The sequence below is a fragment of the Spinacia oleracea genome, chromosome 2 (genome assembly GCF_020520425.1).
Source record: "Spinacia oleracea cultivar Varoflay chromosome 2, BTI_SOV_V1, whole genome shotgun sequence".
NCBI classification, from domain to species: Eukaryota; Viridiplantae; Streptophyta; class Magnoliopsida; order Caryophyllales; family Amaranthaceae; genus Spinacia; species Spinacia oleracea.
The window spans coordinates 104,477,888-104,493,251 of NC_079488.1; the positions used below are offsets into that span (position 1 = coordinate 104,477,888).

General features: G+C 34.5%; 2 protein-coding genes across 2 annotated transcripts; one reads left to right on the top strand and one right to left on the bottom strand.

The window, feature by feature from the left end:
• Nucleotides 1-2,330: 2,330 nt before the first annotated feature.
• Nucleotides 2,331-11,026, top strand: LOC110790203 (uncharacterized). The gene is made up of 14 exons (XM_021994982.2): nt 2,331-3,310; nt 3,574-3,660; nt 5,316-5,425; nt 5,729-5,779; nt 6,500-6,671; nt 7,122-7,439; nt 7,528-7,731; nt 8,248-8,727; nt 8,838-9,047; nt 9,141-9,329; nt 9,431-9,594; nt 9,681-9,833; nt 9,944-10,022; nt 10,300-11,026. Exons 1-14 carry the CDS (start codon nt 2,870-2,872, stop codon nt 10,777-10,779), a joined length of 3,138 nt encoding a protein of 1,045 aa, XP_021850674.1. The 5' UTR covers nt 2,331-2,869; the 3' UTR covers nt 10,780-11,026.
• An 882-nt stretch (nt 11,027-11,908) lies between these two features.
• On the bottom strand, nt 11,909-14,910 carry LOC110790211 (uncharacterized). The gene is made up of 9 exons (XM_021994996.2): nt 14,615-14,910; nt 14,457-14,522; nt 14,235-14,340; nt 13,983-14,025; nt 13,774-13,846; nt 13,421-13,508; nt 12,842-12,898; nt 12,638-12,716; nt 11,909-12,527 (listed from the first exon to the last, which is right to left on the bottom strand). Exons 1-9 carry the CDS (start codon nt 14,683-14,685, stop codon nt 12,514-12,516), a joined length of 597 nt encoding a protein of 198 aa, XP_021850688.1. The 5' UTR covers nt 14,686-14,910; the 3' UTR covers nt 11,909-12,513.
• Between the last annotated feature and the right edge of the window lie 454 nt (nt 14,911-15,364).

Sequence of the window (15,364 nt, forward strand, 5' to 3'; positions counted from 1 at the left end):
AAAGGAGGCATATTTGCTGAATTATTAGAGCGCCACATAAGATTACTAATGGTTTCGGCCAATAAAAAATAAGATTTCTAATTTTTTGAATTAAAAAATCGATTGCCACGTAGATAATTAATTAGGTGCCACGTAGATATTTTAATTAATTAATTACTAATATATACAACTCCATGCATCTAAAATCAAACACTATAATCATTTAAAAATAAATCTAAAATAAAATTAATCCAAAATCAAACACTAATATAAAATAAAATAAATAAAATTCAATTTAAAATCAAACATTAATCCAATATTAAAGCGCCACCTAGGAAATCTAATGGTTTGGGCCAATGAAAAATAAGATTTTAAAATTAATTTTGAATTGGAAAAGTCGAGTGTCACATAGTATAGATAAATAATTAAGTCCAGTAGATATTTTTATTAATTAATTATTAATATTACGCATATATAATTTCATCGAAAAACAAACACTCTCATAATTAAAAAAAAATAAATCTAAAATGAAATTCAATGCAAAATCAAAAACTATTCTAATCTAATATGAAGTATATAAAATTGGTATATGCATAGGAGTTTTATTTAAACATAACAATTTAGTAGAATACGTGCATCGCACAACTAAAATCTAGTTAATAAAATAAGAAGGCTGAAAATATAACCTTAATTAGCTACGGATAATATATTTAATTGCTTAATATATTGATGCAATGATTACGTACTTAACCTATGCCCTAGGTGCATAGATTAGAAAAACTACAACGCAAATTCTTATTTACAAGTGGTGTACAATAAATATTGTACACCGGAGTAAAAGTTGTAGAATACAAGATTTGAACAAATTAAGAAAAAGGATTTAAATTAGCAAAAATAACTTCTATTAATAACACACCTATAATTAAAAAAAACATTATAGGAAAATATTTTATTTCTTTTATACGGAATTTGGGTATTTTGCCTTTTCAATTTCATTTTAAAGGAAGGAGCCCAATTATTATTATTATTATTCTTATTTTTGGTGCAAATGAGCTAAGAGCAATATAAATTACAAATGGGAGCGGGATAATTTGTCCCTGTAACTTATCGTTCACATGAGTATATCATATTATCATAGCCTCATAGGTGTACCAATATACTCCCTCCGTTCTACAATAATGTTCCAATTTCTTTTTTCACGTTTGCCAACGCACGTTTTGTATCGTATTTATATATAGTTACACAATATTACAAATTATAATTTTTTTGATATTCTTAAAGTGTTCATGGAGACGAATCAAACAAGATCCCACATGAATATGTTTTTTCTTATATATTGTAAATAATATAGAAGATCTCTTCTATTGTAAATAGTGTCAAAACCTCAATTGGAACATCATTGTGGAACGGAGGAAGTATACTCAGTACTCCTAATTTATTTGATAATTGATACAGAACTTATTTTCAATAATGTTTTTGCAATTGTTTTATAAATACGGTATAAATGTTTATTTATAGGAAAAAATTATTTGTTCATATATTAATTTCAATTCAAAAAAAGTTTAAAAATGTGAAGGGGGAGGGGGTAATTTTCTTTAAAAAGGTAAAATCATCATTTCACCATAAATACGAGGACGTTTTTTGGAATGGAGAACGTCGAGTAACTATACAAATATTTTCCCCTACTCACTATACTATATAGAATACGGAATACTCCGTATAAAAAAAATATACTCCCTCTGTTTCTTTTATTTGTTACGTATTCTTTTTATGGCGTTTCATAATGTTTGTTACGTGGTAGAATCTTTCCTTTTATAAACTTATTATAATGTCATTTTTTGTGCCAACTTTTAATTTTAATTGGTCCAATTTTTTCAACTTGTTAAATTTCTTTACAATTTCCCAAGTATGTTAAGTTAGCAATTTGTGTGCTTTTATATTATTGGTTTATTTTGATAAATAAAACAATCTTATTGGTTGTTGTAATGATTAGTGGATTGAGGTTTTACTTGGGTTTATTTTTTTAATATAAATGATGGAATCTAAACCATTTAAAAAAAAAATTATTATACATTAATAAACGTGTAAAAATCCAAACATAACCAAAAAAAAAAAAAAAAAAAACTTCGTATAGAAATCTTTTACAGAAATAATCCGCATGGGGGAGAGTTGATGTTCATGTTAATGGGCCCTAATTCCTTAAATAATGGTCTAATGGAGAATCTACAAGAAAATAAAATAAAAAAGAAAGAAAAATCCTTGACATTATAAGGTTCAAGGATGACTAATTACGCCACGTCAGTAATATTTTATTGACTTTTATCATCTTCTTCTCTTTGTTCCTTCCGAGTCTCGAGTCTCGAGTCTCGACTATTGAGTTTTTACTGCTGCTTAGCTGTTTCTTCTGTATACCCAATCTTATTTTCCACTATTTTTCTTTGAATATTTTTTCTATAATTCTCCCGATCTCATTACCTTCTTTCCTTAAATTTGTCCTGTTAATAATAAAGCTCTGTTTCTTCCACTTAAACTCACCAGCAGCAACCTAAAACCCCCATCACTCAAATTTCTTTTTAAAAACCCAATAATTTCTGCTTCAGACAGGAATCTTTGCTCTCCTTTATTGGAAAACTTCAGTATTACTTAACATCCATTTTAGATTTTTGAGATATTTCAGAAAACTTGGTTTTTCAATCTGGGTTTATTCCAATTTGTTAAAGTTCTCAGCCTTTTTCAAGGTTTTTATTGATTCCTACTTCAGATATAGTAAGAACCCCAATTCTACTTAGTACCCATCTTTAGATGTAAGAGATAAATTCAGAAAACCTGTTATTTCAATCTGGGTTAGTACCAATTTGTTGAAGTTTTTGTTTGGATGGTGCTGCTGTAAATGGGTTCTCTTGAAAATGGGGTTTTGTTGAAGAAAGATCAACATCATAGTATTGGGATTGGGATTGGGAGAGTGTCTTCTTTCTCAAAACAGCAAAAACCCAGATCGAGATTTTCAAGGTTTTTGCTGTCTAAAAGATTAGGCTACTTGCAATGGATTTCCACCATTGTTGTTTTCTCCATCTTCTTGGTTTTCTTCCAAGCTTTCTTACCTGGTTCAGTGGTGGAGAGACCTGGGAATTTACGAAAAGATTTGGATTTACTTGGTGATGATTTGATGTACTTGAAAGGGATTATTAAGGAGCTTGATTTTGGTGAAGATGTTAAGTTTGAGCCAACAAGGTTGTCGGCTAAGTTCCAGAAGGAAGCTGCCGAGTTTAATTTGTCTTCTGGGTTTAAAAGAGGGATTAGATTTGGTTATAGGAAGCCCAAGCTTGCTTTGGTTAGTACTCTAATTGCTGCTTTTTTGGGTCTTGCTACTTTAATGGTGCTAATGCTTTTAACCCAATTTTAAGTGGATTTTAAGTAATTTAAATGTTTTGGATTCAAATATTTTGTACCATGTGCAATTTAGTTTGTTACTGAATTTTGAGTGGAATTTAAGCAAAATAGTTGTACTGTACTCATATCCAGCTTATGAGTATGTTGGTTTGTTGTCTGAAGTATACATACATCAATGTGTTTAATTTTTGTGTGCTATTGAAGGTTTTTGCGGATCTGGGTGTAGATCCATATCAGATACTAATGACGACTGTGGGGACTGCACTTCAAGAGATTGGTTACACAATTGAGGTAATGTACTGAATTTGAGTGGGACTCAAGTTTTGGATTGATTAGTGGAGTGCTTAACCTCGTACTCGAAGGGAATAATTGTGTTAATTTATGTGTTACAGAACAATTCCTCATCATCCATTTGACATGACTGTATGATAGAAGTATTAATAGATATCACCTCAGGGACAGAATATTAATATCATGAGATTTTCTTGGAGGAGAGAGTTTCAGAATGTAATTTGTTAGATATTGAGTTTTTCATAAATTATTTTATGCTAAGTGTGCAAAGGAGCAAGTTATTATGCTGTTGAGTTTGTTAAGAGGAGCTGTAGAAGTTATAATGAACTTTTAGTTGAAGCGAGATTGATGTTTTAATGTCTGGGAATTAACCCTGTCCGCTGACAACTCAAAGCTCGAGGAAGCAATAATTAAGAGAAGAGATGGTTAACTCACAGATGGGTACTTGTTTATCAAAGAGTACTGTATCTAAAGAAAAAGTTTAGCAATGTTAGTCAGGTAGTGTTTCATATTGGTAGAAACAAAGGAATATTTTGTTGTCTGCTGAAGCATAAATAACGAGTTAGATTATTGTATCATCTGCTAAATATCCAGCTCAAATATTTCATTTTAACACTGTTTAGAGGCCAAAAAAAAAATTAAAAGGAGGGAGGGAGTTGTCTTTAAGAGCTGTTTCGCCTTGTGCAAAGTGGAGTATTAATCTTCAGGATATCTGATACAAGCGTAGATTTTATTGAAGAAAATTGGCGGAGAATTTTGAAGAAAAAAGAAGGTTTTCTTTACATGCATTAAGATCAAAGGAATGCATGCGAGGCTATGTCACGATATATTGTCCCTTTTACTTTGGGTTTGAGAGTGAGGGTAGGGTTTTTCATGCTGCAGACTTGTTATTGCTGTTTTGGGCATTGATTTCATAGTATATCTTGAGTATGACTATTTGGAGTGTCTATCATCAGTCACCTGAATGGCAGTACATTGTCAAGGCCGTGTCATGCTAAGGAAGGCTTGTATATTCCACAAAATGGATTTGGAATTGCTGGAAATGCTCTTTCAGGCGTTACAACTGTATGGACCTACAACACTATTCACTATTAACAAATTGGTTATGTGGGTTGGTCATTGGTTTGAATTGTTAAGAAGGCGCATGAGTCCGCTATAACATCAGTTAGCTATTTTAACTAGACCACAATGCATGCTGAATTGTTGAGTATAAGGTGGTTGAACTATACAGGGTCTGATAGCTTTCATTTTCCTGTAACAGTGATTTGATACGAACCTTGACATTACTAATGATAATTCACGAGTCATTTGTGATCTTATTCCTCAATTCGTTCTGAAATCGCATCTAGACTATGAGATCATTTGATAATTATCTTATAAGCAGTTGGCACAACAACGTTTTAATTACTTATACACATGAGTATGTTGCTAGCATTAAAATCTAAATTTGCTTTATAGACAAAAGTTATGCTTCTATGTTCTCTGAGGTAAATCAATTGTCATATATGACACATTACTTAGAATTCCGTAATATATAGATGTTTATTCCTCTACTGATGGTGATAATATTGTATTTGGTTTTTAGTGATGAAAAAGATTCTTTCATCCCATAATTTGTTATGATGACTCCTGATGAGTGCCTTGAAATTATTCAGGTATTTACAAGTGAAGATGGTCTTGCGCACGCTTTGTGGCAACATATTGGAGTTCCAGTAACCACTATTGAAACCAAAGACCGCTGTAGAAGTAATGTGGATTGGCTAAAGTATGTTATCTTGACCTCAGAAAGTCCGCATATATATCCTTGCGTTTCATGCGTGGATATAGGGGGGTGGGGGAGATCTTTTAGTATGAAGTGTGAACACGACATAGTCTGTTAACATGAAAACAAGCCAAGTTTTAACTGTTCATTCCGTAGGTGTAGATGGTGTAAGAGCATTCTCTATCAGAAAGTTTGATTGTAGATCCTTGCGTTTCTCGGGTGAATAGGGGGTGAGGGATTGGGGTGGTCAAAACAAAGCATAATGTCACATATTCTGCTTTCTGACTAGCATTGTTGCTTTTGCAGCTATGATGGTATACTACTTAATTCACTCGAGGGGAAAGAAATCCTTTCTTGGTATGCTTCTTAATTTAAGTAGTATGTTACTATATTTCTTCAATTTCGGCTATTATTCTGGTTCGTACTTTCTGTTTTCAAGTGTTGTCAAGTTATGGCATCAGGTGACACAGTGACAGACTTCTTGAGGCCATCTAATGATTTTTGTATCATGCTTCAAATCTGCAGCCTTTTGTTTAGTGATTGGATTCTTAGTCATCATTTTTCTTTTGCCAATATGCCTTCTGTAAGTTTCTTATTTACTGTTTTGAAAAAAACCTGGGATTGAGTTATACACAGGAAAAAAGAATTCAAATCTGATAACGGCTACAAGGAAGAATGTCATAAACTGGATAACAAGGAGGATTAATTGTCAAAATTTAAGAGAGGTTTAGGATTTCTGAAGAATACGATTTTTTTCTGTTCTTGAGGTTCATTAAGATATCTGTGTAAGATAATGTAACTTCCTAAGGAGAGGGAGTTGTGTATGTAGTACAATAGGAAATCTAATTACCGAGGGTTCCATTACGATAATGTCTACAATAACGTTCCCAAAAATATTTACTCAAATTCTATCGATCTGAATACCTAAAACCTAAAGTACGAATACACTTAAATATGAATATAAATAACTGGAGTACAATGGACTTGCTGCAATTGTGTTGTTTCCTTTTACTAGTTAACAGTCACTTCATTGAGCTTATGCATATCATTTGCAATGAATGATCATACTTGTTACAGTTTTATGCAGGAACCTTTCAAGTCATTACCCCTTGTTTGGACAATCCATGAAGACCTACTTGCAACTCGTTTGAACCAGTACACCGTGAATGGAACAATTGAAATATTAAAGGATTGGAAGAAGAGCTTCAGCCGTGCTAGTGTGGTTGTATTTCCAAATTATGCGCTTCCGGTATGAAAATCTTTTATTTAACACTTGTACAGTTGTACATGGCACTGTGGTTATCTAGTCTATAGTTGTTGGTCATCTTAATTTGTATTGTGCTTCCATCTAGAAAATAGTGATTTAAAAGCACTGTGTTATCTTTCTCTTTTGAAAGGGGTGGAGTGTCCATTTGAATTATCTTCTAGGTGTAATCTCGGTCAAAAGAATGTACACTGTTCTCTAGGATAACATGACCGTGAGTTATATGTGTTTTACATAATAATGTTCTTCTTTAGGTTTAAACAGTATCTCCTTATTGCACAAAACCTTTTTCTTATCTCACTCCTTACCTCGCTATAGGCCTAGGTGGTGGAGGATTTTGCATGTTTCTCTCTTTTTTGTGGGGCCTTCTGTACCTAATGCTATCAAAGAACAATCTTTAACTTTGTGCCTAATGTTGTCGAATTCCAATTTTAGATGATTTATTCAAAATTTGATACGGGAAACTACTTCGTCATTCCGGGTTCTCCGACAGAAGCATGGCAGGCAGATAGTTTAACAGCCCTCAATCAAGAGCAGCTCCATGCCAAGATGGGTGTTGATGCTGACGATTTTGTTGCTGTTATTGTGGGAAGTCAGTTTATGTACAAAGGTTTATGGCTGGAGCAGGCCCTTATTTTGCAGGCTTTAAAACCACTTCTAACAGAATTTCCAACTGACAACAGTTCCAATTCTGGTTTCAAAATCTTTGTTTTAAGTGGAGATTCAACTGGTAACTACACCAAGGCCGTAGAGGTATATACATGGCTACTACATCTTTGGGTTTTGATTAATACTCCTTTGTCGATATATAATTTGATCAATATTGAATGTTCATATGAAGGCCATTTCTGCGAGTCTGAATTATCCAAAGGGTATAGTGAAGGTTGCTGACCGTGATGCAAGTGCAGATGATGTTCTCAGGATTGCCGACCTTGTCATTTATGGATCATTCCTTGAAGAGCAGTCATTTCCAGATGTCTTAATTAAAGCCATGTGCTATGAGAAGCTCATAATTGCCCCTAATCTGTCCATGATACAGAAATATGTACGTGACCTTTCTTCAAACTTTGTTTATCTAAATGTAGATTGTAGTAATGGTTGATCACTTAAGATGCTATAATTAGTGTTCCGGAGGTATGCATAACTTAAAAAAATGTAATTGTATTCACCATTTACAACTCGTAGCTAATTATTTGTTTTGGAAATTATGGAAAACCAATTTTCTCTCTTTGTAGAAAAAATTGGTATTTCTGGGTATTCTTCTTCACTCTAGCACACATGAGATCAAAACAGAGTTCCCTACTCCTGTTTTTATTCTGATATGTATCTTGTTAGTTTTTCTATTTCTTCACTGACTTGAGCACGCTCATGTTTCAGCCTATAATTCTGTACTGGACCGTGTAGAATTAAATAATTAATAAATATCCACGATTCAGTTGCTGAATACTAATTTTTCATATTGCATGATATAGTTCCACGTCCTAATTTTTCTTGTTGCTTGTTTGCACTAAGTTAATTTTTCAGGAGACAAACGTCTGACTGTATTTTCAATAACATTTAGGTTGATGACAGGGTGAATGGCTATGTTTTCCCAAAGGAGGATGTTACAGTCTTAACTTCCATTATATCCAAAGTTGTTTCAAGGGGAAGACTGACACCTCTAGCTCACAATGTCGCTTCAATTGGGAAAGGAACTGCTAAAAACCTCAAGTCAATGGAAGCTGTTGAAGGTTATGCATCACTACTAGAAAATATCCTTAAACTACCATCGGAAGTTGCTGCCCCAAAGTCTGCTGCTGAAATCCCTTCCAAATACAAAAATGAATGGCGGTGGAACCTCTTAAATATGATTCCTGATGCGACCTATAGAACCAGAAATGTTAGTGTTTACTTGGACAAGATCGAAGAGCTGTGGAGTCGTAATAAGACAGAGCCTACAGATTCCACCTCTGCTAAGGATGAGGATTTTTTATATAGCATTTGGGAGGAACAGAGACAATTAGATATTGCTAATGCTAGAAAAAGAAGAGAAGATGCAGAGGTGAGAAACCTTTATGCAGATCAGTGTTGTTTTTCTTTCAAGTTTTTTTGGGAGTTTAATGAAATTGCCCTTATATTTCCTCTAAAAGTTTCTGTGGTATTTTTATATAGCTAAAGGATAGATCTGATCAGCCTCGGGGAACGTGGGAGGATGTATATAGAAATTCCAGAAGGGCAGATCACTTGAAGAATGATCTGCATGAAAGGGGTGATGGAGAGCTTGAAAGGACAGGTCAACCATTGTGTATATATGAACCGTACTTTGGGGAGGGAACCTGGCTTTTTTTGCATCACAAACCACTTTATCGAGGAATCGGTCTGGTATGTTTTTCTACCGTCTATGAGGTTGTATGTATCGTCTGTATTTTGGTTGTTTTAGTTACATGTGTATAATTCATTGAATGATAACTGTAGGCTTCAAAAGGGCGTAGACACGGAACAGATGATGTGGATGCATCCTCTCGTCTTTCTGTTCTCAGCAATCCTTATTACCGAGATTTGCTTGGAGAATTTGGAGCCTTCTTTGCGATTGCTAATCGAGTTGATCGTGTCCACAAAAATGCCTGGATAGGGTTCCAATCTTGGAGAGCAACAGCTAGAAAGGTGCTTATTTTTTTAACTTCTTTATAATATAAAGTTTTCTGCTTCATTTTCAATTGAAGACGACAAAATGCACAGTAGATATTTAATTGTGAGCTTAACAGGGAGTATTGTCTAAGACTGCGGAGAAAGCACTGGTTGAAGCTATTGAAGCACGAGAACACGGGGACACATTCTACTTTTGGGTTCGGATGGATTTGGATCCTAGAAACCCCCGAAACCTAGATTTTTGGTCATTTTGTGATGCTGTAAATGCTGGTAATTGTAGGTAAGACCTCTTGAATTCCCCAGACCAAATGGTGCCAGTGCTGAGTCAACGCCTTTTTTTTAATGACACTAAAATTGTGTTTGAAGGTCTGCATTTTCGGATTCTTTTAAAAGGATGTACGGCATTAAGCAAGATTGGGATTCTCTTCCACCCATGCCTATGGATGGAGATACATGGTCTGTAATGCACAGCTGGGCCCTACCAACTAGGTCATTTCTAGAGTTTACCATGTTTGCAAGGTATTCGACATAATATGCTATTGTTCAGGATTTTTAGTCTTTCTCATTTGATTTACTTACCTACATTATTTTCCTGTTGTAAATCATCATTGCACTTTTCATTGTTGCAGAATGTTTGTTGATGCATTGGATGCTCAAATGTATGAAGAACACCATCGAAGTGGGCACTGTTATTTTAGCTTATCCACAGTAAGGCTTTAGACTTTCGGTCTTTCACCTGAAAAAAACTTAACTGATCTTTTATTCCCTTAGCATTGGCCCTTATCTGAACTAATATTCCTGAAACTATACTTTTAATGATGCTGCCATCTCGTCTCTTTCCTTTCTCTTGCACGTTTCCTTGTTTCATGTTCTATAAGTATGTTTACACATTTCGAAATTATGTAACTAGTGTTCTTTTAATGTGAAAGTAGTTGTGTCTTCATGAGTATCTTTATTAAAATGCAACAAAAACAATGAAATGCAGGACAAGAATTGTTACTCACGGGTTCTTGAGCTGCTCGTAAACGTTTGGGCATACCACAGCGCGAGGCACATAGTATATATCAACCCAGAAAATGGCAAGATGCAAGTACAGCATGGATTACAGAATAGGAGAGGTCACATGTGGCTCAAGTTCTTTTCTTTCCGCACACTTAAAAGCATGGATGAGGAGTTAGCAGAGGAAGCAGACTCTGAAGAAAAGAAAAGGCGATGGTTATGGCCTAAAACAGGCGAGATCATCTGGCAGGGTGTGTACGACAAGGAGAGAGATGCAAAACAAAAGGAGAAAGCCGAGAGAAAGAAGAAAAGCAAGGAGAAAGTTCAGAGGATAAAATCACGCAACTCTAAACATATGAAACCCATTGACAAGTATGTAAAACCACCACCAGAGGAAATTTCACAGATTACTACTACTAGTAGTATAACTAACAGTAGTAGTGCTTCAGGTGTGGCAAGGAGATAGTATTTGGTTTTCCTTTCCAGTTTCAGTTTCAGTTTCCTGCATTGGGTTGCTGCTAAAAATAGGTTATAGTTTTAATGATTCTTTTTGTATCAATATTTTAGTTCATTCTCCTATTTGTAAAAAAAAGGATGCACACGTTTGTATATGGAGAATAGGTGAGGGGAGGGAAGAAGCAGTGCATCCTTTTAGGGTATTGATGTCAGATAAATTCATTATTTTTAGATGATGCCTGTTTTTTCTGTGTGAATCTGTGTGTATTGTGCTTATCCATAAGAATCGAAAATACACGCCTTTCTCTGCAGACTATCAATCACAGAAAGTATCCCCCAGCAGTGAGCTGTGAGCATGATTCAACCTTCATAACGAGTATCCAAAAATGAAATCAGGTCATGATTTTATCAAGTATTTGTCTGGAAAATGGAAATGCTGGTATCAAGTATCTTTCAGTGCTCGTATTTCTACAGCAGTTTACCATCCCTGATCTGGAGTAGCGTCTTTAAAGGAATGATGTATTGAAAGACTGTAACAAGTCTGAAGTTAAGTTTGGATATCTGAGACTCTATTTTTCTCCAACCAAATCAAATCGTGGTATACCATCAAACTTTATCCTACTAAATTGTACTTTCTAGGAGTTTAGATGAGTTGGAGCTTAGAGGTGAATCTAGAGATAATGGGTAAAAATAAGAAAAGTCTTGTATGAGTTTTAGTAATAAAAAAGTAGATAAAAGTTAACGGAAAGATTATGTGACATGACACGGTCTAGAGTTCTCTATCCTAAATCCGTGTCCAGTCTAATGCCCAACTCAACACAATTAGATTAATTCTATATGTTGTGATGAAATTGGTAACTTCGTGGTTAAGGCAAGGGGAATAACAAATAGTAGATAATTTCTCGATGAATACTAACTTTTTTTTATTGAGATTTATATATAAAAAAATCTCAATAGATAAATAAACGTCTTTTAAAATAAAATAAAATCCATCATTACAAACGACATTTACTAAAGTGGTAGAGGGTGTAAATGAATCAAAACATGAATAATTTATTTGTATTCTTTAGAATTAATCTAATTTGTTGAGTTGGGACACTAGATTGGAAAACGAATTTGGAAAAGAAGACACAGACTCGTATTACCGAAAAGGCGACAACCACTTAAAAGAAATTAATCATAAGTTTCAAAAGCGATTCATACTGTGAAAACTAACATGTTTAGGGATCTTTTAAATAAAACAATGTTCACAAGGACTAGTTAACTTTGAAGGAATTTAACCGTTGAGATCATTCATTGTTGGCTCGTGATATAGAGTCCTTTCAAGGTCTTCCCATCTCAATCCTTGTAGATCAAAGGTAAGACTCATGAGTCATAACCAAATTACGCGCAGTCTCCTAAACTGTCCGAGAAACCAACTATGAAACTTGCATTTCACATGGCACAGCCAAAATTTGAAGTCTGTCTACAGCTTGTGTAGTAATCCGAACAAGAAAACAGTATACTCCGTATTATAGAAGTTAAAACTCGTTACAGTCTAGAATCCTGATGCCTCGCCACTGAGCTACTCTCCCTCTCCCTAGTCCCTACGGTCACAAACAAGATATAGATAATCTTCATCTTCCAGGCAAGTCCATTGACCAGTAGTCCAGTAGTCACCTAAAGTACAGAAACTCTCAACACCAGAAGTAAAACCTAGAATAGATAAGATGAATGTCTTTCCAACAACAGCATTGCAAGATCATTAGTATCTCGGCGCTGCATGAGAATACATAAGCACATCAGATATGGAGAACAAAATTTCATTATAAAAATTACAAAAATTGTAAACGGGAATAGAAAATGATTAATCTGTATGTTTAGCATACCTCCCCCCATTGTAGCTTCAGGCAGTCGCTCAATGGAATATTTGTGCTGTGTGATGTACATAATCGGCACACCAGGGATCTGCTCCCCAATTGTTTTCAGGGTTCAAAGCAACAACACAATTGATTAACATTTTTAACACTCAAAATTCAAGATGATCACAATGATTAAAAGTTCACTGCTCAGGATTTAAAAAAGAAAAGTACCTTTCTAATCCTGCGTTTCAAATCACGATCACATGTGGCAACAATGTAGCATTTATGCTGTTAAACAAAGTAAATCATATGATAAGTCTTTTGTTAAACAGAATTGCATATTTAAAAATGGATTAAGGAATGGAGATTTGGGATATAGAGAAAAGAAAACAGGGATGGTCTGTTAGCTCTGTCAGTCCCCTGCAGCAATTGAATACTTGCAGAGGTAAACTACACTTTCAATACACTATCATCCAAACAAGAATACCACAATTTGAACTTTAAAGTTAGTAGAAATGTGTTGAGAAACTCTTGATCATTGGTTCAACAAATTCAAATTTACAGCTACCATCTTTACCACAATGTAAGGGATCACCATGCTATCCTATTTCTTTTTGAAGCACCAAAATTCTTTTATAATATTTAAGCCTCAAGATATTATCCCATTCCCAGTCTCAAAGAAAGAAAAAAAGATAAATGTAAATTTACTGAAGCTCTTTGAAGGGGATATTGGATCTTCAGCGAATTCTTTATTTTGAAATTGCCAGAGTAAAAGTAATGGGAAGTTAATCATCAGGCTGTAAAACATACCTGATTAACCCTGTCAACAATGCAGTCATCAGCATATGTTCCTCTATGGGTACAAGGGAGTCTGTCAAACCGAGGATCTTTTGCAATCCTGCAAGTACAGACGGGATTAGATTGGTGATGGATCATATATCATTGGAGATATCGATTAAACTTTATTAGATTATTTCCAAAGATGAACCAACATCAACCGCTGGAGAAGGCATTAATAAAATCTAATAGTTCATGTGGAAATAATCATATTTGTTACAAAAAGGTAGGTAAAAGAATATGACAAGTGTCTTCTGAAATAACCTAGCAAGTCTTTCTACATCAATCAATATATACAGAGTAGAATACAAGCACGAAGAATGTACCTCAGCGCTACACGATATTTTTGACCGAGCTTCTCGAGTTCGGCCATAACACAATCCGTAATGCATGGAGTACCTTCAGTCATCAAAAAGAAGAGTTGGATTTCTAATATATTAACATAAAAGAACTGATTGTTCGAAAAAATTGAAGTGAACACATCAGAAAGTATTGAATATACAATGTCTGGTGAAAATTGCACAACAATACTCACATTTCGCATACAAGCAGTCCATCATTGCTTTCTCTAAATCCAACTGCACAGGACATAAAACCAAAAGCCACCAGGTGAAAATTGCATTACACAATGTTTACAAAACCTAATCACTGGGAAGCAGTTTCCTGTAATCAACTAATTCAGCCAAGAAAAAAAAGCATACTTCAAGCTTAAATAATCAATCCGACAGAAAGCAGTACTATATTCTACATCAAAGAAACATATAAAACTATAATTTGAGGTTCTCACTTTATTCTGGATGGAAAAATTGATGAAATTGGTATCGACGATAACCCGGTAAGGAGGTCCCAAGGCGGTATTATACTTGAAGAACAGGGCGGATGAAACATTAGGCCTGAAGAACACACATAACCCCAAAAATAACGAATTGAACCAAATTAGGATCAATTTCTTTTGCCCAATAATTATAAAAGTTAACAATAAACGAATTGCAGAAATAAGGAAACTTACACATTTCTAGGGAGATTGGCGGCTTCAAGGTCCTTCTTTTTAGGGTTTAACACCTCTTGCTTGTGCCTGGATTTGAAGAAATAAAATTAATTAGCGGATAATGCTTAATCAATTTACGAAAGACAAGAGAAGAGAGATGGAGAGAAAAGAGTAAGTACTGTTTAAGGGTTTTGGAAGTGACAAGCTTCTTCCTGACAGCAAATTTGGGAGCTTTCTTAGATCTTCCCATGGCGATAAACCCTAAACCAGTAAACCCTGTCTAATTGATGGAGAATGGAGAAGCGATGAGAAAGGGAGAGAGATGCTTGTCACTTGCCAAACACTTTAACACAACTTCAACGGTGGCGGTGCTTGGCTGCTTGCAACTATGACAATTGACAACCTTGATTTTTTTTTTTTTACTTTTTTTTTTATTTACTTTAATACGAAGCACGAGAACAGAGATGGAGCGAGAGAGGACAAGTTTCGAGCTTCAGACCTAGGCCTATATGGAGTACACCCTCCGTCTCTTTTTGTTCTTTACGTTTGGTATTTTGCACGCGTTTGCACGCGTTTTAACAACTAATTAATGTGCATTGAGATTCTTCTTAGTTTTTATGTAAACGAGAAAAATTACGTTTATTTATAAGGTTTTCACTCTTATCAAAATTATGATATTGGGAAAATGAGAAAAAGTTAATGTCATAATGGAAAAGTGTGAGAGATTAAATGATCCAATGCATTTAATTGGTTAAAATAATAATTAGACACAAATTTTGATAGAATATTAAATCATTTATGTGATAATATAAAAGGAAATGTAAAAAACATTTTGAAACACCCAAAAAGAAAAACGTAAAAAACAAAAAGAGACCGGAGGGAGTAGTAAATATGTATGTCATCAATACTTAGGTAGTTAGGTCAATAGT

What these genes read in the sequence shown, in the direction of transcription:
- LOC110790203 (XM_021994982.2), top strand. Translation starts at nt 2,870, where the DNA reads ATGGGTTCTCTTGAAAATGGGGTTTTGTTGAAGAAAGATCAACATCAT. An exon ending in TGTCCATGATACAGAAATAT is followed by an intron (nt 7,732 to 8,247) that starts GTACGTGACCTT and finishes AATAACATTTAG; the next exon opens with GTTGATGACAGGGTGAATGG. An exon ending in GTAAATGCTGGTAATTGTAG is followed by an intron (nt 9,595 to 9,680) that starts GTAAGACCTCTT and finishes TTGTGTTTGAAG; the next exon opens with GTCTGCATTTTCGGATTCTT.
- LOC110790211 (XM_021994996.2), bottom strand. Translation starts at nt 14,685, where the DNA reads ATGGGAAGATCTAAGAAAGCTCCCAAATTTGCTGTCAGGAAGAAGCTT. An exon ending in GCCAATCTCCCTAGAAATGT is followed by an intron (nt 14,341 to 14,456) that starts GTAAGTTTCCTT and finishes TGTGTTCTTCAG; the next exon opens with GCCTAATGTTTCATCCGCCC. An exon ending in TTGTTGACAGGGTTAATCAG is followed by an intron (nt 12,899 to 13,420) that starts GTATGTTTTACA and finishes TTTGTTTAACAG; the next exon opens with CATAAATGCTACATTGTTGC.